General features: G+C 35.8%; 3 protein-coding genes across 7 annotated transcripts; 1 reads left to right on the top strand and 2 right to left on the bottom strand.

Annotated features, from left to right (window-relative positions):
• Positions 1–11,342: 11,342 nt before the first annotated feature.
• Positions 11,343–22,562, bottom strand: LOC123307306 (synaptotagmin-16). Of its 2 annotated transcripts, XM_044889554.1 has the most exons (10): positions 22,327–22,562; positions 19,371–19,583; positions 17,034–17,301; positions 16,829–16,937; positions 16,544–16,771; positions 16,349–16,457; positions 16,132–16,289; positions 15,904–16,076; positions 15,493–15,634; positions 11,343–13,409 (listed from the first exon to the last, which is right to left on the bottom strand). In XM_044889554.1, exons 1-10 carry the CDS (start codon positions 22,349–22,351, stop codon positions 13,209–13,211), a joined length of 1,626 nt encoding a protein of 541 aa, XP_044745489.1. In that variant the 5' UTR covers positions 22,352–22,562; the 3' UTR covers positions 11,343–13,208. The 2 variants fall into 2 exon arrangements, with proteins under 2 accessions (XP_044745489.1, XP_044745490.1); XM_044889555.1 differs by lacking the exons at positions 19,371–19,583; positions 22,327–22,562 and adding an exon at positions 18,755–18,971.
• LOC123307307 (transcription elongation factor SPT4-like) lies at positions 19,720–21,840 on the top strand. Of its 3 annotated transcripts, XM_044889558.1 has the most exons (7): positions 19,720–19,944; positions 20,001–20,107; positions 20,173–20,228; positions 20,455–21,091; positions 21,152–21,258; positions 21,361–21,416; positions 21,477–21,840. In XM_044889558.1, the coding sequence occupies exons 1-4, from the start codon at positions 19,876–19,878 to the stop codon at positions 20,568–20,570; spliced, it is 348 nt and encodes a 115-aa protein (XP_044745493.1). In that variant the 5' UTR covers positions 19,720–19,875; the 3' UTR covers positions 20,571–21,091; positions 21,152–21,258; positions 21,361–21,416; positions 21,477–21,840. The 3 variants fall into 3 exon arrangements, with proteins under 3 accessions (XP_044745493.1, XP_044745492.1, XP_044745491.1); XM_044889557.1 differs by lacking the exons at positions 19,720–19,944; positions 20,001–20,107; positions 20,173–20,228 and having other exon boundaries at positions 20,935–21,091; positions 21,492–21,840; XM_044889556.1 differs by lacking the exons at positions 19,720–19,944; positions 20,001–20,107; positions 20,173–20,228 and having other exon boundaries at positions 20,935–21,091.
• Positions 22,563–23,099: 537 nt separating the features above from the next.
• Positions 23,100–24,977, bottom strand: LOC123307526 (ADP-ribosylation factor GTPase-activating protein 1). Of its 2 annotated transcripts, XM_044889871.1 has the most exons (2): positions 23,821–24,974; positions 23,100–23,763 (listed from the first exon to the last, which is right to left on the bottom strand). In XM_044889871.1, exons 1-2 carry the CDS (start codon positions 24,725–24,727, stop codon positions 23,423–23,425), a joined length of 1,248 nt encoding a protein of 415 aa, XP_044745806.1. In that variant the 5' UTR covers positions 24,728–24,974; the 3' UTR covers positions 23,100–23,422. The 2 variants fall into 2 exon arrangements, with proteins under 2 accessions (XP_044745806.1, XP_044745805.1); XM_044889870.1 differs by having other exon boundaries at positions 23,100–24,977.
• Between the last annotated feature and the right edge of the window lie 71 nt (positions 24,978–25,048).

The raw sequence follows: 25,048 nt of genomic DNA, 5'->3' as shown, positions 1-25,048 counted from the left end.
CCCGACTTCTCATTATTACCTCAAAGTATTTGCAGTTTCAGTATTTCACAATGAAAACAGATTTATCCTCGGAAATCAATAGAATTCGATGACCAAAATCCAAATGTCACTTGAGTGGAATTAGCAAACATGTAGTTTCGAAATTCATAATGATCAAGGTGTGAAACTTGAATCCTTGATTTTATTGAGTGATAGTAGCTTATTTTCCCTCAGTCTACTGCATAGAAAAGGTGCAATTCATTATAATACATGAATTAATAACGGAGCAGCTCATCATTACGCCAACCACATAATTTGAAATCAATAATACACCGTCTTCAATACATACATAATTCAAAGTACCAAAAAAAGACTTACACAATAATTGTTCCTGTGTGCACTCTCGTAAAAGTCATTACCAAAATTACCCCCTATCTCTGGAACTCTGCAAATGTACCTAATGGATAAGACGAACACATAAATGAAAATATTCGTTATAATAGCACACAATTTTGCCTACTAATTTCCCCCGTCTGTGGAATTATTATTCATTACCGGGAATCGTCTGAAAGATATTGAAATAATTGAATGCATTCTACAGCTCAGAAATAATTCATGAAAGCAATTTGTAATTACATATTATAGTCGATATCGTTCTCCGCACTACACAGGTTATTGATGGCAGTTACAAATTGGTGAATGCGCTTGGTTCTAGACAATTTGAAGCTATTTGTATTGTATGTGCTTATACTTTATACAATGCGGAGAAACGGTAAACTACAGGATGAGTCAGAAAGGTAAAGCTACTAGACTAGAGAAAATGATCCAACCAATATTATGTTTGTTGAGGCTACCAGAAACAGAGAATGCGAAAGTTGACTCTATCAACTCCAGTCAACTCTACCTTATTTTCGGTCTACTCTTTATGTCTCATCACGTACATCATCAGATGTATTCAGATCATATTAATTGGATGAAAAATTCAACCTGCATGTTGCGTTTTTATCCGCAATCAACAAGACAACAGAGTAAATAGAACCTTCCAGTTATCGAAAAGTATAAAAATCTAATCTCATTTTATAAAAACCCCAATTGAATTCAACTCAATTAGAGAAAAAAAACTTGAAGAATACCTATCAATTCGATCGAGTACGTATCTGACCTTTCGAGCAATGAGTCGCTCATAATTCATTTCTCAGACAATGCCCGAACAGAAGAATATCATAACGAGTATATTTCATAAAAACTGCTGATTTCTTAAGAAAATTGAGATATTATATTTGATATATCAGCTGTTTACACAATAGCCAACAATCGCGGCACATTATCGCGTATCTAAAAGGAAATTGTTTGAATAGAACACCGCATAAATGATGGATAACAATGAGTCATAATTATTTATAATCTACTGACCCATTCAATGATCTGCTTGCGAAATCGGTTCTTGATCACTAGGTGAGTTATATAAGTTATTGAACAGGTAATGTGACCTTTAATTGATCCAGCATTTTTTTTAATATAAAATTTGATATTTAGATGTGGAGGAGGTGCTCTTTGATTGTTAACGGTTTCACAAATATGAATAGAACATTCTGGATTTTGATGTTTGTCAAAAATCGTACTTTCCTTTTGACAATGCAGAACCCAGATGAACAGATTTAATACTAGACGAGTTTCTCTTTCAGAATATGTATCATATTTATATCTACGATGATTTTCCTGGAAGAAAAACTACTCGCAAGTTGACCATCGAAAAATTCCCAAAAAGATGGGGTCAGTTGAAACTTCCTTAAGACCGAACGGTTGTGCCGAAATGGATGAAGTTCTCAGATATATTACAAGACGAGTTGCTCTTTCAGAATATGTATCATATTTAGATCTACGATGATTTTCCTGGAAGAAAAACTACTTGCAAGTTGCCCATCGAAAAATTCCCAAAAAGATGAGGTTAGTTGAAACTTCCTCAATACCGAACGATTGTGCCGAATTGGATGAAATTCTCAGATTTATTACTAGACGAGTTGCTCTTTCAGAATATGTATCATATTTAGATCTACGATGATTTTCCTTGATGAAAAACTACTCGCAAGTTGACCATCGAAAAATTCCCAAAGAGATGGGGTCAGTTGAAACTTCCTCAAGACCGAACGGTTGTATCGAAATGAATGAAATTCTCAGATTTATTATTAGAAGAGTTGCTCTTTCAGAATATGTATCATATTTAGATCTACGATGAATTTTCTGGAAGAAAAACTACTCGCAAGTTGACCATCGAAAAATTCCCAAAGAGATGGGGTCAGTTGAAACTTCCTCAAGACCGAACGGTTGTGTCGAAATGAATGAAATTCTCAGATTTATTATTAGAAGAGTTGCTCTTTCAGAATATGTATCATATTTAGATCTACGATGAATTTTCTGGAAGAAAAACTACTCGCAAGTTGACCATCGAAAAATTCCCAAAGAGATGGGGTCAGTTGAAACTTCCTCAAGACCGAACGGTTGTGTCGAAATGAATGAAATTCTCAGATTTATTACTAGAAGAGTTGCTCTTTCAGAATATGTATCATATTTAGATCTACGATGAATTTTCTGGAAGAAAAACTACTCGCAAGTTGACCATCGAAAAATTCCCAAAGAGATGGGGTCAGTTGAAACTTCCTCAAGACCGAACGGTTGTGTCGAGATGGATGAAATTCTCAGATTTATTATTAGAAGAGTTGCTCTTTCAGAATATGTATCACGTTTAGATCTACGAGAATTATCCTGGAAGAAAAAGTACTCGCAAGTTGAGCATCGAAAATTTTCCAAAAAGAAGAGTTCAGTTGAATCTTCCTCAAGACTTCCTCAAGAGGGATTATAATTTTTTAGGGCTGAATAAGTTTATTATTGAAGGTAGAAAATTGCGTTTCAATTCTGTCACATAATTAAGAGTCCTCCCCAATTTTGGCAGATCCAGATGCGTGACAGATCGTGGTCAACCAAAACATTTGATCTCACGCCACCAATTACCGGCTTTATTTTCCTCGCCGTCTTCGTGTTTGTTTTCTCTAACAACTTCAAGACACGGAAATTTTATTACCTTTTTGGAACTTCATCGAAACGTGCTCGGTCTGATGCAGCTTAAAAACTCGTTCGCTGCGAGCGCTAAAATACCTACGGAATATAGCGCGCGCAAAAAATAAGCGCCAACAGATAATTGCCGCAATGACATACTTTGGATTTTTTCCGATGGAAAGATACATAATTCGAGGATTCCAATGGGCATTAAGGAACGGGGGAGAGAGCCATTGTGGCTGTTCGAGAGAAGAGAGAATTTAATGGCTTGGAGGATAATTTCGCACTGTGCACTGTGCAGATCTACGATCTACGTGCTTTCATCTGTTTTTTCTGCGCTCTGATCTGAGCTCCCGGTTCGTTATTTCCAATAATGAGCTATCTGGAACGTAGCATAAAGTATTTGACCCCCAATAAAGGATATACGGGGTGTTCAAAGTGAAACATGCCTGTAATAGGCACCCATTTTTTTTCCAAAACTCTGACTCCATTTTTAGCCGAATTTTCGATGAGTTTGGAACGAAAGATGTGGCACAAAAAAATCTGAAGGAACAGAAGCACGTATTACAGGATTTTTGACATATATCGTGCTTTATATCGAGAGATATTTGACTGTGTAAAAGAAAGCTCATTACCCGTACCGATTTTTGTGGATACCGTATATATGTGGACTTTATAGCCGAAACATAACTTCAAGTTCAACTTATCAAAAGTTTAATGGCCGAACACATTTTCGGAACTAGTTCATAATTTATGTGTGTGTGAGTAGTCTGAGGAAAAATTGAAAGGCTGGCTAAATTATGTTTTCCTCGTAAAATGGGGTAGTATTGACTGAAATTATCTTCCAAGTTTCTTCATTCGGTTCCTAACTATATCCTGCTATCATGCGAAAAACCATTCCAATCTCACATAAAAAGTTTTCCGCAATTTTATCATTAACCGCTTTTTTTTAAATTAGGGGATTCCACTGCCACTTCCCATATTCCTGAATGTTTTAGAATTGAATGAATTCATCAATTAGTAATAATTTTTGCATACTGTGAAATGAAGCTATATACCCTCTTCATCTACCTCTTTTTTATTGATAGAAATAGAAAAAAATTATGAGGAATAATCGGAAGATTTAATCACTTCATCTCCTACCTAGGTTGCGTTCACAAACTTACTCAGAGCAAGCTCTGAGTAAGCTCTGATTACCCGAAGCGTTCACAAACGTACTTTTAGTTCCTCAGAGTATGCTCTCTGAGCATGACCATACTCATACTCTACTCTCGGAGTAAGTTTATGAACACACCCATTATGTGAAAACGAGGAATAATATCCTGCATAAGCTAGCTGGTACTTTATAGGGTGCTGGTGCAATTACTCTTCGAACGGTAGATCTAGGTTTTTTCGAAGGCTAAATATTGTTGCCCCTTTTGGGTTAATAGTATTCATGTGCGAAAAATTGATGCACAGCTAAACCATATATCACTTGGAGCCCCTAATTTTCTGTTTGAAGTTACAGGACTCGAATTCAAAAACCTCGTAAATAAATGAACTACCAGAAGAGTATCAAAAAATTGTTGTAGGTACGTCCTTTCTATTTCTCTGTTTCTACTCCTTTGCCAATCAGTGTTTGTGTACAAATTACATGTGATAGCAGCTGGACTCTGAAAATTTATTCAAGAAACGTTTATCGACTGATATTTCCTGGTACTGAATTGAGCTCCCAAGGTCCTTCACACTTAAGATTCATATTTCATTTGGCGCCTTCTCGCTTATTAAGACAAGAACTAACGCGCAATACGAGAAAGTTGGTACATACATAACGAACAGAGTTAAACACTTATCCCTGAGGTCAGGCAGGCTCGTATAATATCAATAACAGTATTATAAATGTATGGAAGTAGCTTTGAACGGAATGAGGGGCACCATTGGACGTTTCAATTTTCACCGTAGGTCGTAAAGGACGCAATAAAATGGGAGAACAAGAACGGAATCTGTTATTGTTGGACAAAATGATGCCCGAAGATGAACTATACGTCTGATGGAACGCCCGAAGAACGAGGTCATTTCGGATGGTTAGTGGGTGTTACTACATGACATGAAGGTTATGTGCACTCGGAATTGCTATCTGAATAGTGAAATAACTGTTCTGATTTACGCGGTATGTGAAAATGGAACAGTTGTTTAGTTATGGCCGGATAATTTCATACAAATCATTCTCACATGAATTGTGGGACCGAACAAATGAAATGGATTCTTTGTTGCGAAGAAGTACTCCAATTCTTGTAAACTCTAACAGTTGCTTATATCCTCCAGTTATATTTCATCCTTTTCATCGTTTTATCCATAAACTAGCGGTGCTAGGAGGTTACAAACTCTCGTTGTATATCTGTAGCAAAGCTTGATTCCAACGTTATCAAACAGAATTTTGATTTATTTTGTCCAAGCATAAAACTGAAGTGAAAAATCTATTTTTGATTCATATTTGAAGCATTTTGTTGGAACCCATACGAGGTGAATAGATGCCATCTATGGAATTGGCCACAAAATAGAGGGTCAAACTTTCATTTGGTGGATTAGTGAATATGCCACAAAATGCTGCAGATGATTCCTTGTACGCAAACATCCATATGTCGTAAAACATCTCACGACCCCTAACATCCAGCAAAACATAAATTTTCAGCTAAAAACTTCATTTTCTGAAACCAAAAGAGGTACTGGCTTGATGCTTCGAACATCAACGTTTCCAAGAAAAACGGCATAAAAGGGTGGAAACACTGGCACATTTTTAAACATTTTAGATTGTCTACGACGGCGATGGAATTTCTCCTAGGTTTAGCTCATTACAGAATTAAGAACATTACACGTGGGAAACACAACATATTATTTTATCACTTCAACCGGCGCATGCACCATTTTGCAAACCTTGCTTGGAACTATGCAAGTTAAAATTCATTTCTTGTCTTCAGTTTTCATCCAGCAGATATCTATTGAATTTCAGTTCTTAAGAATAACAATGAACTTTCGAAAATTATAGCTCTCCTCAGTATGGACCTAGCAATTCTAACATTGAGCTGAAACAAATAAACTAACCCATTCCTGGTAAAGTTTTGTGCTTTAGGCATAGCTAGATTGTAGATTGAAGAGATATACGTCCAAAATAGCACTCGAAGAGCCAGCAGAATAACTCTGAGATTGCAGCAACTACCAATCTAGGTAACATCTGGCCTTCAAGCTTTTCCTCGGAAACCACTGCAGAAATTCGATGATTTGGTTGAAAAATGGTAGCTATACTAATCGTCTACGTTCTTCCCAGCATAGCTATAGAGTACTGTCCTTAAAAATTTTTACTGCATAAGTCTAAATCTTATGGAATTTTGCCTGACAGTGTATCAACTTTCTGGTGTGGCTCATGGGTCAGGTGCTTTGTTGACTAATTAGGTTTTTCTCACTGACAGCTGAACTGGATTCAAAAATGCGGAAATCTTGTCTCCTACAAGTGTAATTGAACTTAAAGCCCAAGGCCTCGGTCCCATTTTAAGCCACGAACAATTTGCATTTCTACCGAAAACCGAACGGAAACAATTGGGACTGATGAAGTATCTGAATTGTCAAGGTCGAGCGAAAAGATTCATTTGGAGCAGCGCTCCTGTCTATTTTCGGTAGACTTTACAACCTTACTTTGGGAAATTATAAAGAGGTGTCTCATCTCCAGTCGTCTGTTTCGGTTGCACTCTGTCAGCGTTTTACGCGTAAATACAAAGCGTCAATTACCGAGTTTTGCTTATGGTTATAGCACATCCCCATGTTTATGTTATTTTCGGTACGAAGGTCACGCATTTCAATGTTTTATGAGTCACTGTAACACTCGAACTGGAAATTCCACGTGATATACGCACATTCACTCAAGGATATTGCCTCCCCATGGACGTGATTCAGAGCAAGAAAGGTCTCATTAAATTCGATTTGATTTTTGTTGAACTTGAATAGCTGCCAATATTGAGGCTCCACAAATTATGGAAAAGATTGGATTGATATACAGGAAGAAAACCACTTTCAAATCATCAGTAACGGATGTCTCAGTCTTCTCAGCTAACCAGTGTATCTTACATGAGACCCAGCAGTAGAGAAAAACTGGAAGAATTATTATCAATTTGTCTCAAAATTTCATGAATTGTCTCATCGAAAGTATTCCAACCAAGAACTAGCTTTACTGGGACTTTAAATTCTGTTATTCATACCAAGAAATGTTGATATTTTCAATTTGAAAGTGTTTTCTATGAAACTCCTCGATCTTTTCTGAAACAGAAAAACAAGAATGACAATTGATCGTCTCGAAACTAATATTCCTTAAATTTATGTGCCAATGCCAAATGCTTCTAAAGAATACTGAACTCATAAGTTTAGTCGTGTATATCAAACTTCAATAATTAATTCATGAACTGCTTGTTCCAGCCACTTGAACCGGCGATTGCAGTAAAAAATATATCACCACTTGTATCTACAACAATTTGGCATAACATTTCGGGAATTCACAACCCACAATAGCTCTTAATTTCGATGTCAGCCAACATTCAAGCCATTCAGGTTGAGGATAAATCCTTGGGAATATTTTTTAAATAGCCCCAAACACGCGATGCGAACTGAAATATGTTTAATTATGAAAAAGTTGAAATTCGTCCCATGCTCTTTACCCTTCGGAGAGGAATCGATTATTCAAATCAGAAACACCTATTCGACACGTCCTTAGTTTCAGCAAATTTTCAACCATCCCGGTTGCATTAAAACTTGTAGAGATGCCTTTGTAGGTAACCGATGGACTTGTTATGGGGTTTTTTTCAGAATGCAAATCATTTGAAATTATGAATTTCTTCATTTTATCTGACACTATCACCATAATGGTTCAATACGATCTTTTTCACTCGAAAAACGATTTATTTTTGCCAATTAGTGTGACAACAGTTACCTACCACTCCTTCCACATGGTACTCACTGCTTTCTTATGATATATTAAACAAGGAATTATCTCAAAAAAACACGTATTTACGTTTTTATTCTCTTCCTCAAATGTGAAGCTATATACAGGGATTGAATGAATAGTTTCGACAATATTTAAGGGAAAATTGATATCTAGTTAGCCTAGACCAGTTCCATGCATGAAAAAATTATTGCGTTACCATAACAACGAACAATAACTCATTAGAAGTGTCAGTGTGAAGTTTGAGGTCAAAAAAGTAAACCAGAGTTACGCAATAAATTAAAAGAAAGAAGATGCCCACCGAAATTGTGAACATCGAAAAATTGGAGTATCGAGCCATCATCAAGTACCTGTATTTAAAAGGGTTAAGAGGTAAGCAGATTTACGAAGATATACTTAATACCCTTGGTGATCAATGTCCTTCGTATGCGACCGTGAAAAATTGGACTGCAAGCCTCAAAGGAGGTAAATTTTCGATTAAGATGATGACTGATCGAGAAGGCTAGTTTCTGTGTCAGTCCCCGAAAATATCGATACAGTTCATGACATGATTTTATCAGACCGTCGAATTGGGCAAAAACGGATATCTGAAGCACTGAATATTTCATACGAACGTGTTCATCATATAGTTCACGTCAATTTGGACATGAGAAAAATTGCTGCAAGATGGATCCCCAAATGTTTGAATGTTGATCGAAAGAGTGCAAGGGTAGAAGCATCGCGTTCGATCTGTGCTCGATTTGAAAACGATGTAGACTTCTTGAACCGAATTTTTACTATGGATGAGATTTGGGTACATTTCTACGATCCAGAAACAAAGCAACAATCGAAGGAATGGCGACACTCTGATTCTTCAAGACCTAAGAAGTTTCGTGTCCAATAATCTGCTGGAAAAGTTCTCGCTTCATTTTTTTGGGATTGCCAAGGAGTAACCATGATTGATTTTTTGTATAAGAGTAGAACAATAACCGGAGATTACTATTCGACATTACTGACCACTCTACGGGAAAAAATTAAAGGGAAAAGACGCGGAAAGCTATTCAAAGGTGTTTTGTTTTTGCAGGACAACGCCCCTGCACACTAATCTCATGTTGTCATGCAAAATATTCGTGATTTAGGGTTTGAATTACTAGAACACCCCCCTTATTCACCAGATTTGGCTCCATCCGACTATCATCACTTTCCTCAACAGAAAAAAAGTTTAAAATCGCTGCTAGGGATAATGAAATAGATTGCAGCCATAAACTGCATACGCCTCCATCCGTATTGGAAAGAAATTCGGAAGAATCGTTAGTTGACCCACGGGGATAACGACTCTGAGTTCAAAGCTGCTGGAATCTCATTCTAAATATTATACCCCGGAGCGAGAAAAAAAACCGTTATATTTGGCGCATGCAGCGATCCTTGTGAACGCGCCAAAAAATCCGAAAACGCTTCTATTTCGAAAGCATCGACCTTGTAGGCTGCAAAGTGCAATGAAACATCTGTTTCAGAACTGTCGTTAATCATTGGCAAAAATCCCGTTCTGCGCGGGATAATTTCGGACGAATTTATTAGAAGTGTGTAAATAATCTCTAGCTGGAATAGTTGCGAGTTCATATTTCACGTCTGAACATGACAAATATTTGCCCGCTCGGAAGGTCCTCCTTTTTTCACGCCGGTAATTTATATAATGATGCATTTTGCTGTTTACAATTTCTTGGAATTTTGCTGCGTAGCGGACGTGGATTCGCCTCGATTCAATTGGTGATGGTCTTCTTGGTGATTCACGAGGTTATTTCCATATTCGACTAATTGTTTAAATTGTTTTTCGCGACTCTGACAGACGACGCGGAAAATCTATGCCCTCGAACTTCGATGACCTCCCCCATTTGCATTTTGGACTACGCTAGACAATCTTTAACTGATATGGCATGTACAGGGTGGGCAAAATTCGTCGTCTACTGAGGAGATCTCGAGGACTATAGCAGCTGGAAGAAAACGGATGACATATAATCAAGCTCTTTTTTAGACAAAAAAAAAATGGTGATACCGGTACCTTCTACGATTCTTAATTTTCGAGTTATTAGCAAAAATTGAGATTTTGACGATTTCGAAAAGTTCTCATAACTTTTCTTCCTTTCTAGTTACAGATCTGAAACTTGAACTTTCTTTCGCACTTTTTGACGTAGAATCTACTGGCAAAAGATTTTTCCGATTCAAAAGAAACAAATTCAATAGAAGTTATCATTTAAAAAAACGAGAGTTCGCCTGATGATTCGAAATTAAAAAATATTTTGAGCTCTTCAGTGGATTCTAACCAGGGCTTGCAGAATGATCAAGTTTCAGATCTGTACCTTCAAAGACAAAAAAGTTATATTAAATTTTCGAAATCCTCAAAATCTCATTTTTTGCTAATAACTCAAAAATGAAGAATCGTAGGAGGCTACGGTTATCTTCTAGTTATTCTAGTTCTCGAGATCCCCTCAGTGGTCAATGAATTTTACCCACCCTGTACTTTCTGAAAATTCACAACTAAATGTTTATCTTTTCTTGTAACTATTGTATCAATTGCTGAAATCTGCTATGTACCAGGTATCTCACATTGATTTTGACTATTTCTGCTACTCTTGACTAGAAAGGTGAAAATTTTTAAAGGAGTCCTGGGCTCGATTTTCGTGAAAAGTCCATTTTTGGAAAAAGTTTCACGATATCTTGATTTCTCTTGAAGATATAACTAAATTTTGATATTTTATCGATTTAGAAAATGTGCCATAACTTTTTTATTTTCGAAAAAATGTATATAAAAACGTTAAGCACTTTCTACAGGCTCTTCTACTCTCTGGGAATAAGACACTTTATTCAAATTTTGTCATGACTTGTACAAGGGTGAAAATTTTATTTTTATTTTTGAACTTACTCGAAAACAGCGCATAACGAAAAAATATGAGGAATACTTTTATCTTACAAAACGTTCAAATATTCATTAGGTAGTGTCCAACTTAGTTTCGAGAGTTGGGTTCTTTGAACTTTTTGTATTTTTATATGTTATGGTCATAATGCAAAAACTGGACGACGTGGGTGATATCTTGTGTTTATTCATCGAATAAATGAAAAACTATATTCCGAAATTCAAGTCATTCGATAAAACCGTTTGTGAGATTAATTAAAAATATTATTTTTTATGGTTTTTCAACAGCCTGTATCTTTCAAACTGAGCCGACTCGGAAAAAATGATTAGGAAGAAAAGCGTTTCTTTGGACCTCAAGAATCCTCTGTTAAAAAATTTGTACTAGACTCACCGTGTATTTCATGAAACGGGAAATATTCCATGGATTGGGTTTTGAGAGAAATAAAACAGTTCTATATTTTGACATTCTTTATTTTGTCAGTTCCTGAGACCAATCTTGTGCGAGAATAATTTTGCAATCTATGAGTAAGAAGAAAATTGGATTATTATCCTGATGATAAATCGTTATTATATATTCCTATCGGAATCATAAAAAAGCTACTCTAATTTAAGCAAAGATTATATAAATCTGCTTAGCATTTGCATGAAATTCGTGATTTGAATGGTTCGATTTAGAATACTGAATGAGGAACATTAAATCCAATTTTTTTCCTTCGTTCGTCCACTTTACCATCCACATCTATAAGAACCGTCATGAGGTTCCAGTAATGAATAAGGGAATCTTTTTATATAATAATACGAATCACATACGTACCAACGTCATCTTTGTGACATTCGGGCTGCTTTCATATCATATGAACACATGAAATTGACAAGTGAAATTCATGAAGATATAATGGAAAATATCCGCTTTATATAAAGCAAAACATTCATTCCTTTTTTGATTCGAATTTGGTGAATGTTGCATATCACAATCATGGAAACTTACAGTAACTTCCATATATACTTTCAGAGCTGGTGGGGACTTCGAACAAACAGCGATATAAAGGACTTTTTGATCAAGTTTTATACATCAATACACCTCTTAGTCACGCATCAGCTCATAAAACGACAATAAATGCTCTTGGCTCAATAAATCCCAAGTTCAAAAATTGCTCTACAAAGTAATAAGACTTAAAAACAAGGCGTCTTATTATGATCAATTTTTGAAATGGTTAATCAATATAAAATTTGAAGTATAAAATTTTATAAAATCTTGTAACATCAATAATATACAGAAATTCAATATGAATACATACTTTGTGTGTATAAGTAGATACATTCGCTCTTTTTCCAGTTAAACAACCAGTTCCGCCTGTAGAAATGGACAGATATTTCTACAGGTCGAAACTGGTTCCTTCTATGATTTCATCTCAACTGGGTGCTTATCGTTAATCCAGCTTTTTAAGATCGCTGAAACTAAGTAACTAAAGCGAGTGAATATATACTGAGACCAGTCAGTCAAGAGTTGAATTGTATATATATTCCGAATTTTCTTGAACAGTCTAACAATTTCTTACGCTCAGCTTTAGTCTGGATAAACCAGATAATACAATAATCCATTTCCAAATATCTGCTATAAAATAATTTCAGTGTTTTTCACAAGATATCCAAAAACTTTTAAATACCTTCAAATTCTTAGCGTTAAGTACTTCCGAAGAGTAAAGATATAAAATACGAGCAAGGGTTCGCATCTTTCAATGTTCAAAAATCCATGAAATTTCTCACAGTGTTTTTGTTTGACGAGTTTACAACTAGGCACTGATCTTTCGCTTGGTACGGGTGATCATGGAAAATTTATCGACTAAAAGTATGTACCCTGTGAAACCTTCAATCTGGGGGTAGATATTAAATATGGAATTCGACGTAAGAAAAATTATTTTGCTCACCTAGAACTAAAGGAAAAACTGTGTTATATGTTTATTTCCATCGGAATTATATGAGATAAAAACAAATGTAAAAAAATAGAAACTGTTACAATAAATCAGTAGGTATAATAAAAAAACTTAATCCTGTCAAAATCATCAATGTTTTGATATTTTTTCCAAGAGTCACGACATTTAAAAAAGACTCTCGAGTGGAACCCTTGCAAGACATAGAAATATATCACAAAAATCACCATCAAGTTGGGCATACCAACAAAACCTTGAACAACAAACCTTTCCTGGAAAGAATGCTCGAAAAGGGGGTAAAGCGAAGATCCAAATGTCCCCGAAAAAAATACTAGAATATGCTGAATAGAAAATCATTCCTCGGTGAGATATGTGGAGTTGCTCTAGGCTATGATTGGACCAGCACGTGCCATCGTAGAATCTGTTGCTGTTGAAATTCCTTCATGTCCATCCAATGAGCCAACTCCTCGGCTCCGCTGGAGTTCAAGCCCAGACTGAACCAGCCAACCATTTCCTTCTTTTTGGCCATCCTCTTGCGATTGTAAACTGATATCATTAGAGTCACGTCTGCCAGCTGAAATAGTGCTACCTGGAAGAAGAAAGATTACAACGAAAATCACTCAACTGCAACACCTCCTAGTTTATTTCATGATCTACGAGGGTGTATTGATATCTAGTTAGCCTAGACCAGTTCCACGCATAAAAATAAATATTGCGTTACCATAGCAACGAACAATAACTCATTAGAAGTGTCAGTGTGAAGTTTGAGGTCAAAAAAGTAAACCGGAGTTACGCAATAAATTAAAAGAAAGAAGATGTCTACCAACATTGTGAAAATCGAAAAATTGTAGTATCGAGCCATCATCAAGTACCTGTATTTAAGAGTTAAAAGCTAAGCAGATTTACGAAGATATGCTTAATTCCCTTGGTGATCAATGTGCTTCAATGCTGCAAGCTTCAAAAGAGGAAAATTGTTCATTGAAGATGATGACCGATCGGGAAGGCCAGTTTCTGTGTCAGTCCTCGAAAATATCGATGCAGTTCATGACATGATTTTATCAGACCGTCGAATTGGGCTAAGACGGATATCTGAAGCACTGAATATTTCATACGAACGCGTTCATCAAATATAGTTCACGTCAATTTGGACATGGGAAAAATTGCTTAAAAATGGATCTCCAAATGTTTGAATGTTAACCAAAAGCGTGCAAGGGTAGAAGCATCGCGATCGATCTGTGCTCGATTTGAGAACGATGTAGACTTCTTGAACCGAATTGTTACTATGGGTGGAACTTGGGTATATTTCTACGATCCAGAAACAAAGCAACAATCGATAGAGTGGCGACACTCTGGTTCTCCAAAACCTAAGAAGTTTCGTGTCCAAAAATCTGCTGGAAAAGTTCTTGCTTCAGTTTTTTGGTATTGCCATGGAGTAATCATGATGGATTTCTTGGATATAGGTAGAACAATAACCGAGATTACTATTCGACATAACTGACCCCTCTACGGGTAAATATAAAGGAGAAAAGAGCTATCCTAAGGTGTTTTACGGTCGTAAATTTTCTTCCAACGAAGAGGTAATAAAACCTGTGGAGGTCTGGTTTGCACAGTAAGAAGAAACATTTTTTTCGAAAGGTCTAGAGACATTGCAGGTTCGCTGTAATAAATGTATTCAATTAAGAGGAGAATATGTTGAGTAATAAAATATTTTGACATAGAAATTTGGTTTGGTTCTATAGTAGACTAAGAGTTTTTCAATATATCCTCGTAATTTGTCCTTTATTTTGATCGTCGTATCATGAATGTCTGAAAATTGTTCATCTGCCTTTTTTACAAATAAAATGATCAACAATTGAATAAATCAGGTATAAATTCATTCTTATTCGTTCCCAGTTTGAAAGCACAGGCGAGCACAGCAACTCAGTTTGATTGGGAAGTGGGCCGAGGATCATAGAATTCGGACAGTAGAAGATTTTTTTAATAGTCGGTGTTTATTAACAGATGAGTCTAGATTTGTTTTGGTAAACTTCGATAGACTCATTTTATTTAATGAGGTCAAAAGCCTAAAAGTTAGATACAGCCCTGACTGGGGGCCTTCTGTAATCAAAAAGAAGTATCAAGTTTTCGAATTCGTTGCAAGATATGAAGAAACTGCGATATGTCAAATAGCTGTGGGCCACCACCGAAGTTTACGATCTATTTTCAAACGATTCTCATAGGATGACTAGTGATTCATCGGCCACTTGAAGTGCGTCGTGTTCTTGGGGTGAGGCACAGTACGTAGCAAGTCAAGGCTGCCGTGGTAAGGCGATGAACCAAGTTTTTTTAAGGTGATTTAACCTTACTCGCACTAAAACGAACTGCCGCAAGTGAACGTAAATGTTGTCCTGGAAATAAGTAACTCCCATTATTATTTCTGTCGTTTGAGTTGAACACACTCTTCTCTCGTGCTATTTACGAAACGTATTATGAATTTTTGATGCTATCGATCTGCAACACGCGAATTTATTCGAGTACAGGCTGTTCGCTGAGTTCCAACAGCGTAATCTGAACAAATCCCCAAAATTATTAGTACTAAGAAGCCGAATTTATGACACATTAAGGGGAAATTAAAGTTATACTAATACTAAGAGAAGTGATGCACTAATAGGTGATTTTTTCAAGAAATTTACCTGAAAAATAAAAGTTTCCTTGAAGAGTGGATTAGGTTGACCTCTTCTCACAGTTGTTTTGCTGTGTGCTAGTTCATGTCCTGTGCTGCTGACCAAATTCAGTTTGACAAATGTGTCTGGTGCTTTGTTCACTGAGAAGTTTCTGTAATAAAAGGGGTCTCTGTTGAAAAATGAATAATAATGAGTACTATTGTTGAACAAATTGAAAAGTAGTGATGTTTCTATCCAATTTTGAGAAGAAGAAACATTTTGTTTCAAAGGTCTAGAGATTTTGCAGGTTCGCTGTAATAAATGTATCCAATTAAGAGAAAAATATGTTGAGTAATCAAATATTCTGACATTGAAATTTTGTTCGGTTTTATAGTAGGCTAAGAATTCTCCAACATATCCTCGTATATAAAATATTATCACCTGAAATGCGATCCCTTAACCACTTCAACCCTCAATCTTCCTGTGGTAGCGTTGTAAGAGAGGCCTAGCAGAAGTTCTGGAACACCACCATGTTGCATGGACAAAGAATGGGTGGATCCAGTGCTGTCAGATCTAGTCAAGCTCATGACATCGCCACATCCAGTGCTGCTGAGCTGAAACCGAAAACAATTACAAATGTCCATATTCTACGAGTTGCTGCAAATTTACCGAGGTATTACAGCGTGGTTCTAGATTAAGCCAAAAGTTGTTGTCCAGTTCCAGGTTGATATTGGCGAAGCTAACTATAGCCTCGCCAATCAACCTCTCTTTCCTCATCCTTTCACATCCATATAAGCGGAACCTCAAACCCATCGAATTTACGTCCTCTAAAATCAGATGTGGGTAATTTATAACTTGGGAATTTTAGGGGGGTAGTGGGACATACCTGGATTGATCCTATGCAGGAGGAAGCTCTCCATATATTGGGGATTTTCTCCGGTTCTGATTTTGGTCTTGAACTTTTGCTTCTTGCTCGGGAGTAATATGAGACGAACCTGAAAGGAATACCAAGAACCAACTGCACCAACAGTTTTGGGAGAATTGTAATGGTAAACTTATACCAGTGACATGGCAATAATACCTGGGTATTCGTTGGTTGGCCACGATCTCTACTTGGTAAATCCCTAGCTTGTAATACGTGTACAGTCATTTTTCTCATTGGTGCATCATACTGAAGAGCTATCTCTAGATGGCCATACTTGTAACTGACTGGAGGAGAATCGACATGATGCTGAATCAAATTGTGATCCGAGATGGAAGTTGTTGGTAAATTCGATATTTCTACATCATTGTTCATCACCACAATGCACTAAAAATTCAAAACAAAGAAACAGATTTGAGTGAGATCAAAATTTAAGATGCTTACGTGTTTGTTTCTTTTGACATCCATGTCCTCCAAACTCGGTGATGTTTGGAATTTCTTGTAATCCACTCCCTGATTATCTATTCTGGTTTCCCTCATATCGGACGATGTTCTACAATGAATACCAGAAAAGTTACAATACCCATTTCATTGTGAGGATCTTTGCAAGGTAGAGAAAGAGGATAAACTGAACTGAGTGACAAATTACCTCATATTTATATCGTCTACATGCGTGACATTCATTTCACTAGAGATCTCCTCATGTTTCTCCCCTACAGAACTGGTGTTTGAGCTGCAACAGGAGCTGTTGCTGCTTATGCCCACCCTACCTTTCTCAACCAGCGATATGAGATCTTGTTCGGGTGAGAAAAAGGGTCCGACGCTTTCTTTAGATTGGAGGTTCGGCGCTTCTTTCAGTTTAGATGTGCACATTTCAGAATCCGAATTTGTGTCAGCCATGTCGAAGGAATTTTTCACTGGAAAATACCAAAATATTCTATAGCGAAAACTGTACACATTTAGAAGACTGTCGACAGATTGTGAGATCTGAGCTTTGCTCTTCTGAGTTGTCTTCGGCATTGTCTATGATAATAGGTACATATCAAGATATTCATACTAAACTTTACATTTTTAAAGATATTCAATTGGAATTCATTGAAAAAACTAACCGTCCAAATGCTTTTCTCATCCAAATGGATAAAATGACTTTTTCTTGCCAAGTATTTACTGAAACATGTTATGTTCAACAAGAGTGATTCAAAGGATTGTCGATTTGTTTGTGTAACAAAGTGTCAGTAGCTAAGCCACGGTAAATTTAAGTTCAAAGCCTATATGACTTACGTTAACCTATTGATAATTTTTTTCTCAAAAACCGTTACTTTTAGCAATGAATTACAAGAGACCTTATTTGTTCAGAATGAGTCAAGTTATCAGAAAATAATTTTTCGATGATAGATCATACGATCCATTCCCTGTATGTACAGGGTGGGCAAAATTCGTTGTCTACTGAGGGGATCTAGAAAACTATAGCAGCTAGAGAAAATGGATGACTCATTCTAGAACTATTTTTTCCTGACTAATCCAAATCTGAAAACAGAATCAGCCTATCATTTTTAGATTTCGAGTTATAAACAAAAATCGAGATTTTGGCGATTCCGAAAAGGTCACATAACTTTTTTGTCTTTGAAGTTACAGATCTGAAACTTAAACCTTCTTAGGCACTTTCATACGTAGAATCTACAGACAAACGACTTTTTTGCAATTCAAAAAGAAAACAAACTCAATAAAAGTTTGCAATTAAATAAATTATTAGAGTTGACCTAATGATTTGAAATGAAAACATATTTTGAGCTCATCAGTGGATTCTACGTAAAAAAGTGCCTGTAGAAGGTTCAAGTTTCAGATTTGTAACTCCAAAGACAAAAAAGTTATGAGAACTTTACGAAATTGTCAAACTCAAAAACGAAGTACCGTATGAGGCTGCAGCTTTCACCATTCTTTGCTTCTCCGAAAATGGGCTCGGAGATGTGTTATCCGTCTTCTTGTAGCTGCTATAGTTCTCGAGATCCTCTCAGTAGTCAACGAATTTTGCCCACCCTGTACACGTATACATACAATTTTAGAAACAACATACGTTAATGACTTCTCAAGTAAGTTGAATATTTTTGAGCAATTTGGAATGTATCTTCAGAGATAAATTCGAAAACAGAATATTCCATTCGAAAAATCAAACTTGAGGTCAATTCATAGCGAGCTGAAAATATTTTGGATTGACAGAATAGTTTCGTATATCGCGAGCAACAAAACTTTCAGAACAATCGTTCATTGCGTTTTCGCTTTCTATACCTTCCACCGTGGGACATCCTGTATGTAATTGCCTCCACGATAAAGTGCATTTGGAAGGATGAATATATAGCCATATTTACTCACTTTTTTGTCGACAACAAGAAGACCAAAAAAGTAAATCCATCCACTTGATTTAAGCACCCGAATTACAAATTATGCCAAGTTATAACGTATTATTCTAGTTGACACTAGATTTCCTATCAGATATTTTTTTCCTTAGGTGATAAACGTTCTACAAAATCGAAATTTCCGCAAACAAGCAGCGGAAACTTCAGGAATAACTTCACTTATGATAATAGTAGCCAAACATATTGGGTACCTATAATGTTTACCATACGTCTCATTTAATTTCTCGGAGAATTGATGATTTCGAAATTTGCACGTGAATCGTCAAAATTATTCCTTCATAAGAAACTCGGAAAGCTCCATAGGATGTCTCAGAATGAAAAAAATAAAAAACCCTAACTACAACTTTCATCATTAAACTTTGAGCATTAGTAGTGAAAAAAATGTATGAAGGCAAACAGAAGGAGTTTGTTGTATTTTTTTCAGAGCGTCACATAGATCTTCTACGAAGTTTTAAAAGATTATATATCCATTCTCATTCGCAATTGCACCTCCTTGCATAAGTCACTGTTCTGAAACTCCTCAGAAGGCTTAAACAAGAGGGCAAATTTTTTCTTATTCACCATAGACATACCTAATTCTTTGGTTGGAGGCTGCCTTGTGGAAGAACAAGGCACTGATGGAGGCGGTACAGGTCTCAAAGAAACTGGAGGGCAATTTTCTTCACAACAGCTCATCCCACTCACAGAGCTCCACCATGATCTTCTGTTCCTTATGTAAAGTAGGAACATCACCATTACAACAATGATACCGGCGAAAGTACTTAGCATTGTTACCCCGCCAGCAGCTATAACAAATCATAAATTGAAAGAAATATTAAAAAATAATGAACATAGAATAAAAATAATAACAAAATGAAAACAATTTTACCATCAAAACTCGATAAGGGCAGTTTAAATTATGTAAATTGGTATGCCCATTTTAAAATAAGAAGAAGAAACCCTAAATATCAGGTAGGGGTGGACTTAAGTATAAATTCTAAGTACCTAGGTACTATTACTATTCAGGTGTCAGTCCCGTTACTGTAGACGTTCGTAGTCTACCTATAACTTATTTGTGTGAGTGTCTTATTATTCAAAATGTCTTTGGATACAATTCCTGTTGACTTGAGAAGACTCAGGGCTTGCTTAGCTTGTTCACTGATCAAGGTGAGATATTTTTTTTCTATAATCGAATCGTATACTGATTGATTTATTTTTGCCAGTCCTTCGAGCAATTTCTGAGAGACGGATGCGACAACTGTGAAGAATTCTTGAGAATGCGAAAAGATTCGGACAATGTATACTTGTACACCAGCAAATCTTTTACTGGGTAAGTATTTTTTATTCAGCGTTTTAGGAAATAGATTTAACTAATCATCTGATTTGTTTTTATAGGATGGCTGCCATGATGCAACCTTCTGAGAGTTGGGTTGGTAAATGGTTGAGGATTGGTGAGTAGTTTCTTTACAATATCGCAAATGTAATCGACTTTTAATGTCCACTTTCCAAGAAAGAGAAAGCCGATAGATATCTTCATTCCCTTGTTGGTCTCGTAAATGTTTAAAAGTTATTTCTTTTTCTGTTATCCAAATCTATTCATCAATAATAACTTAACAAGAAATAGTGAATCAGCATGAAATGCTTTGTTGCATCTTTTCAACCTTTTTTTTTGTTTAGGTGTTTGTTGTCCTGGAATGTATGCTTTATCTGTCGCCGGTTCCTTACCTAGAGAGAAAATGAGACAAATGCGAAGACTAGGATTGTTTTGTGGCAATAGAGATCGATCCCAATAAGTTCAAAATCGAGGCCTTATGTATTGATCTCAATTTTTGAATTCTTTTATGTTTCGAATATGTATGAGCAGTTTCTTGTCTATAATTACTCAGTTTTATAATTTTGTTAAAATGTGATATAAATGAAATAAATTTGGTATTTCTAAATAGCAAGTTGAGTTTTTATTTGTATTTGACCACTGGTGTAAAGTGTAATTTTTTTAACGTGTGTTGCTCGATAACAATTGAATTCCAATTTACAAAAACGTAAATATTATATTCAGACTACGAAAAGTATTCAAGAAATTCTTCGAAATCTCAAAGATTTCGCAAATTATAATATTTCCCCATAAAAACAAATTTAACAGTTCTTATCAAAACTATGGCATATGATGATTTTTTTTCATCTGCTTGAGTACTTGGCGTTGAATTAGCAAATGTGTATCTTCACTCACTCCTGTTTTATTGTTTGTCGTGTGTTGTCTATTTTAAAAATGTCCAGGAAAAACGTCAGAGCTTGTTTGGGATGTTTAATGATCAAGGTATAGGTTCATTTCCGCTTTCTCTTTCGAAAATGCCCATTTATTCTTAATATTTTTCAGTCGGTTAGACATTTTATGAAAGAGGGATGTGAAAACTGTGACAGTTTTCTAAAATTAAGATCAAACCCCGACAGAGTTCAGCAATATACTACTATGAAGTTTGGTGGGTGAGTATTACAGATATAGTTGATGAAGTGAAAATTGTTCATATAAATAAAGTCATCTCTGTATATGATTTTCACTTCAACCATTGGTTCTTGCTTTTATAGGGTGGTCGATGTGGACACACCTTCGAGGAATTGGTTTCATCCTATAATGAGAACAGGTAAGATTCTCTAAGAAATATTAGCTAAGGGTACCGTTGATAAACCGCAAATTTTTATAGGTTATTGTTTTCCAGGCACGTATGCTACGTGCGTGGAGGACCCTTTGCCCTATGAAATATTTGAACAAATGAAAATGCTGGGTCTTATTGATTCAGAAAAAAACTGTAAATATTTTATTAAAAAAGAATTCAGATATCGATTGAAACTTAAACCTTATTAAAATTGACGTGTGAAATTGTCTCAGTTGTGTTTCAACTGTATTTTACTTTCTTGTACATTCTTTTTAAACTTTTATTTGTAATTTTATATACGTAGGTAAACCAAAAATTTGAATTTTATAATATAGACGGTATTTTTTACCGGATCATATTTAATTGTATCAACTATTTGATAGCATCAGTGAATAAAATTTTTGACTCTTCACATGTTGTTTGTTTTCATATAAATTTCAATGAAATTCCGATTGTGATATGAACATTTGTTCAGACTAAACAAAAACAACAATAATTGATGAAATAAATAGGATTGAAAAAGAACCTCTATACTCGCTATATAGACAGATATACCTATAACCTGTATGGTAGTCCTATTATCTAATTATAATGGTAATATCAGCTATATATTTCATAGAATTCAAGTTCAAGATATTTTATGAAAAGGTAGGGAATTTCAAATTGCATTTTTGATGTATGTCTACTGAAAATAATTCATATTAATATGAGATTCTCATGTATTCCGTATTCACAGTTCTTCTGTATGTTATAAACACGACGTAGCAAGCGAAGACAAGCTGAAAAACACATACAATACCTTGCCTGCGAAATCAATACTTTTCATGCAGCAAATAAATGAAACGCACATGAACAAATTGTAAGGATATGTGTAAGATTCAACTCCAATAAAACTTACCATTTATGTGATCCGTGATTAACATTCTCAGTTCATTTCAAACGCAACATGCCTGCTAGGATTCTAGAATTTTTTTATGTTCGTTGGGATTGCCGCCATAAATTTTCACTGAGGCGTTTGCCTCCTCATTTTTGAGCACAATTTCAAGATGCGTTCACGGATAAATCGACGTCATCGTCATTTGTTGTTTTTTTTTCTTATCTCGTTCGCAGCAGGGCATTGAAATCTGGTTTTCACCAAAAATTGATAATGGTAACTAGCGCAAAAGAGGGTAGGATGCGCGTGCGTCGTGCCCCCTAAACAGGGTGGCCCTCGAAGGTTTACAGTTGCGGGTTACTCTTGAAAATTGGTTCATTCATTTATGAATTTTGGACGAAGGTCATCTAGATTAATTTTTCAGGAGACCATAGGGGGAAGAAGTGGACATTTTTATTCTGATGGGAATTATGCTCACATGGAGAATTAATGAAGGGAAAAGATAACTAGCTGTTCTAAAAAATTTTCAAAAAATCATTTAATAATAGAGTGTAATAAAGACCGAATTTTTGGGAGGAGGGGGGTGTAACGAGGACTGAATTCCTGAAGGAGATAATAGATGAATAATTAATGAATTGAATAAATATCAATACAATGCAAAATTTGAACAGGAACAAATGCTGTGTGGGGGATAATTACCCCCTTCGTAGAACCGCATATGTTGGGAAAAATTGTATTAACTTCTAGTTCCTAGTAAAAAGTGTGAAGGAAGGTGAGAAATGTGAAAAAGTCCACTCAATTTCAGTATTTATTCAGCTATAATCTCATTTTTCTTCAATTTATACATTATTAAAAATAGTTGACACAAGAATAAAATAATGATTTCATCAAAACAATAAATTTCTCTTTCGATTTATTCAAATAACTAACGATATAAATTATTTCTTCAGAATCATAACCAACATAAGAACCTACATGATTTGTTGGTAGAAAATATGAAATGTAGGTAAATAATCATAAACATATAAAATTGATGTTCACATATAAGTTATATATTGTCTATTAATTACACAGATTTGGAATAATTCTAATAAATGCAATAATTTCAGACGAAGTAAATTCACTTATTCAAGCTCTCCCATAGTTCATCGTCCCCCCATTGATCATTCCATTGACCCTTCTTCTTCTCCTTTTCCTTATTTTTGTCACTCTTCAAAGATTTCTGGGACTCCGAAGGGGATTTCACATTACTTTGGAACTCTCCGAAACCAGACTGATAACTTTGATGTTCTTCATTTTGGTACTTCCACCCATCCCATTCTCCGCTCTTCGGGCTAGAAGCTTTGGATCCTTGTTGACTACCGCAACTCCAATTGTCATCCTTCAAGTTACCGCTACCGAAAAGGGAAGAATTCTCACCGGGTGACGAGACATTGCTGCCGTTGACTTGACCATAATTTCCTGCATAAAAATCATTATTTGTATCATTACCTGAGACATCTTTCCAACTATTTTTACCGAGTTCTCCCATTTTGTGCGCTAATCTATTGACTTGAGTTCCCATATCCTCCAGCAAACTGCCTTCTCTCACTTTCTCACCAACATGTGTGCCAATATCGACTACTTTTTGAGTTGCTAAACCTCCATATTTAACAGCGTTTTCTGTTGCTCTACTTGCTATTTTAGTTGCAGATGAAGATAGGAAAGACCAACCACTGGCTAAAGAGGAAATTGCAGTATCAACAAACTCTTGAGACTGGCTTCTGGGAGGAGCTTCCATTGTATAACCAAATCCACTATATTTTCCTCCTTGAGAAGGCGGTAAATCACTTCTTCTATTAGCATTTTCTGCTTGGATTCTAGAGAAGAACGCATCTTTCTGATCTTTAATATCACTGGAATTGGAGTTTTGGTATCCCCCTTGATAAGTGTCGTATGAATTTTGATAAACATTAGATACAGAATTGTTCGAGTCACTTTTACGTAAGTTTGGGCTTGATGTTGATGTTACAAGGCCTGGAGAGTAATTCTGAGCAGGGGACTTCTTAATATCCCAACTTTTACCTTGAGCAAGAGCAGAAATTTTATCTCGATAAAGCGCGGCAGCCTTAGTGTTATACTTCTGCGTAATTGGCATAGTATCATCGTAATCTGGTTGAGCTTCAAGAAAAACCCTTGCATTTCTATTACCTCCAACTTTCATTTTCTCAAGTTCTATATCTTTCCATTTGTCCATGGTAACGGACCGAACAAACGATAGATGGACTCCTAAGCTTCGGTGTTTCCCTGAACATTCTAAACATATCCATATTCCATATGTTACAGAGACCCATTGGGGGTTATGGGTACCACACTCGAAACATTTATCGTTTTCATCACGAGGTTTTAATTCCTGTAAAATCCGACGAGTCCTGGGACTAGCCATTGTACTATTACACTAGATGGGCACTATTTACAAAATCATAATGATAAAATTAAAATTTCCTAATTAAGTTCCGATTTCATCCTAATATCGATTCTACTGTTTACGTGTCCTGTCCGTCACTTCGTCCTGTCACTACTTACAAGTACACAGAAATTTGACGTTCAACGTGAGCAGAACAACAATTTTTTTTTTATTTCAGTTATGGAAATGTTTGATTTTCTTGACGAAGTACATTAATAGGTTGGCTCATTACATTTTCGATTTTGAAACCTATTTTTCCATAAATTTTGGTGAAGTGCCATCTAGCGGATTGAATCTGTT

The sequence above is a fragment of the Coccinella septempunctata genome, chromosome 2 (genome assembly GCF_907165205.1).
Source record: "Coccinella septempunctata chromosome 2, icCocSept1.1, whole genome shotgun sequence".
NCBI lineage: Eukaryota > Metazoa > Arthropoda > Insecta > Coleoptera > Coccinellidae > Coccinella > Coccinella septempunctata.
This window is presented reverse-complemented; position numbering and strand designations above follow the sequence as displayed.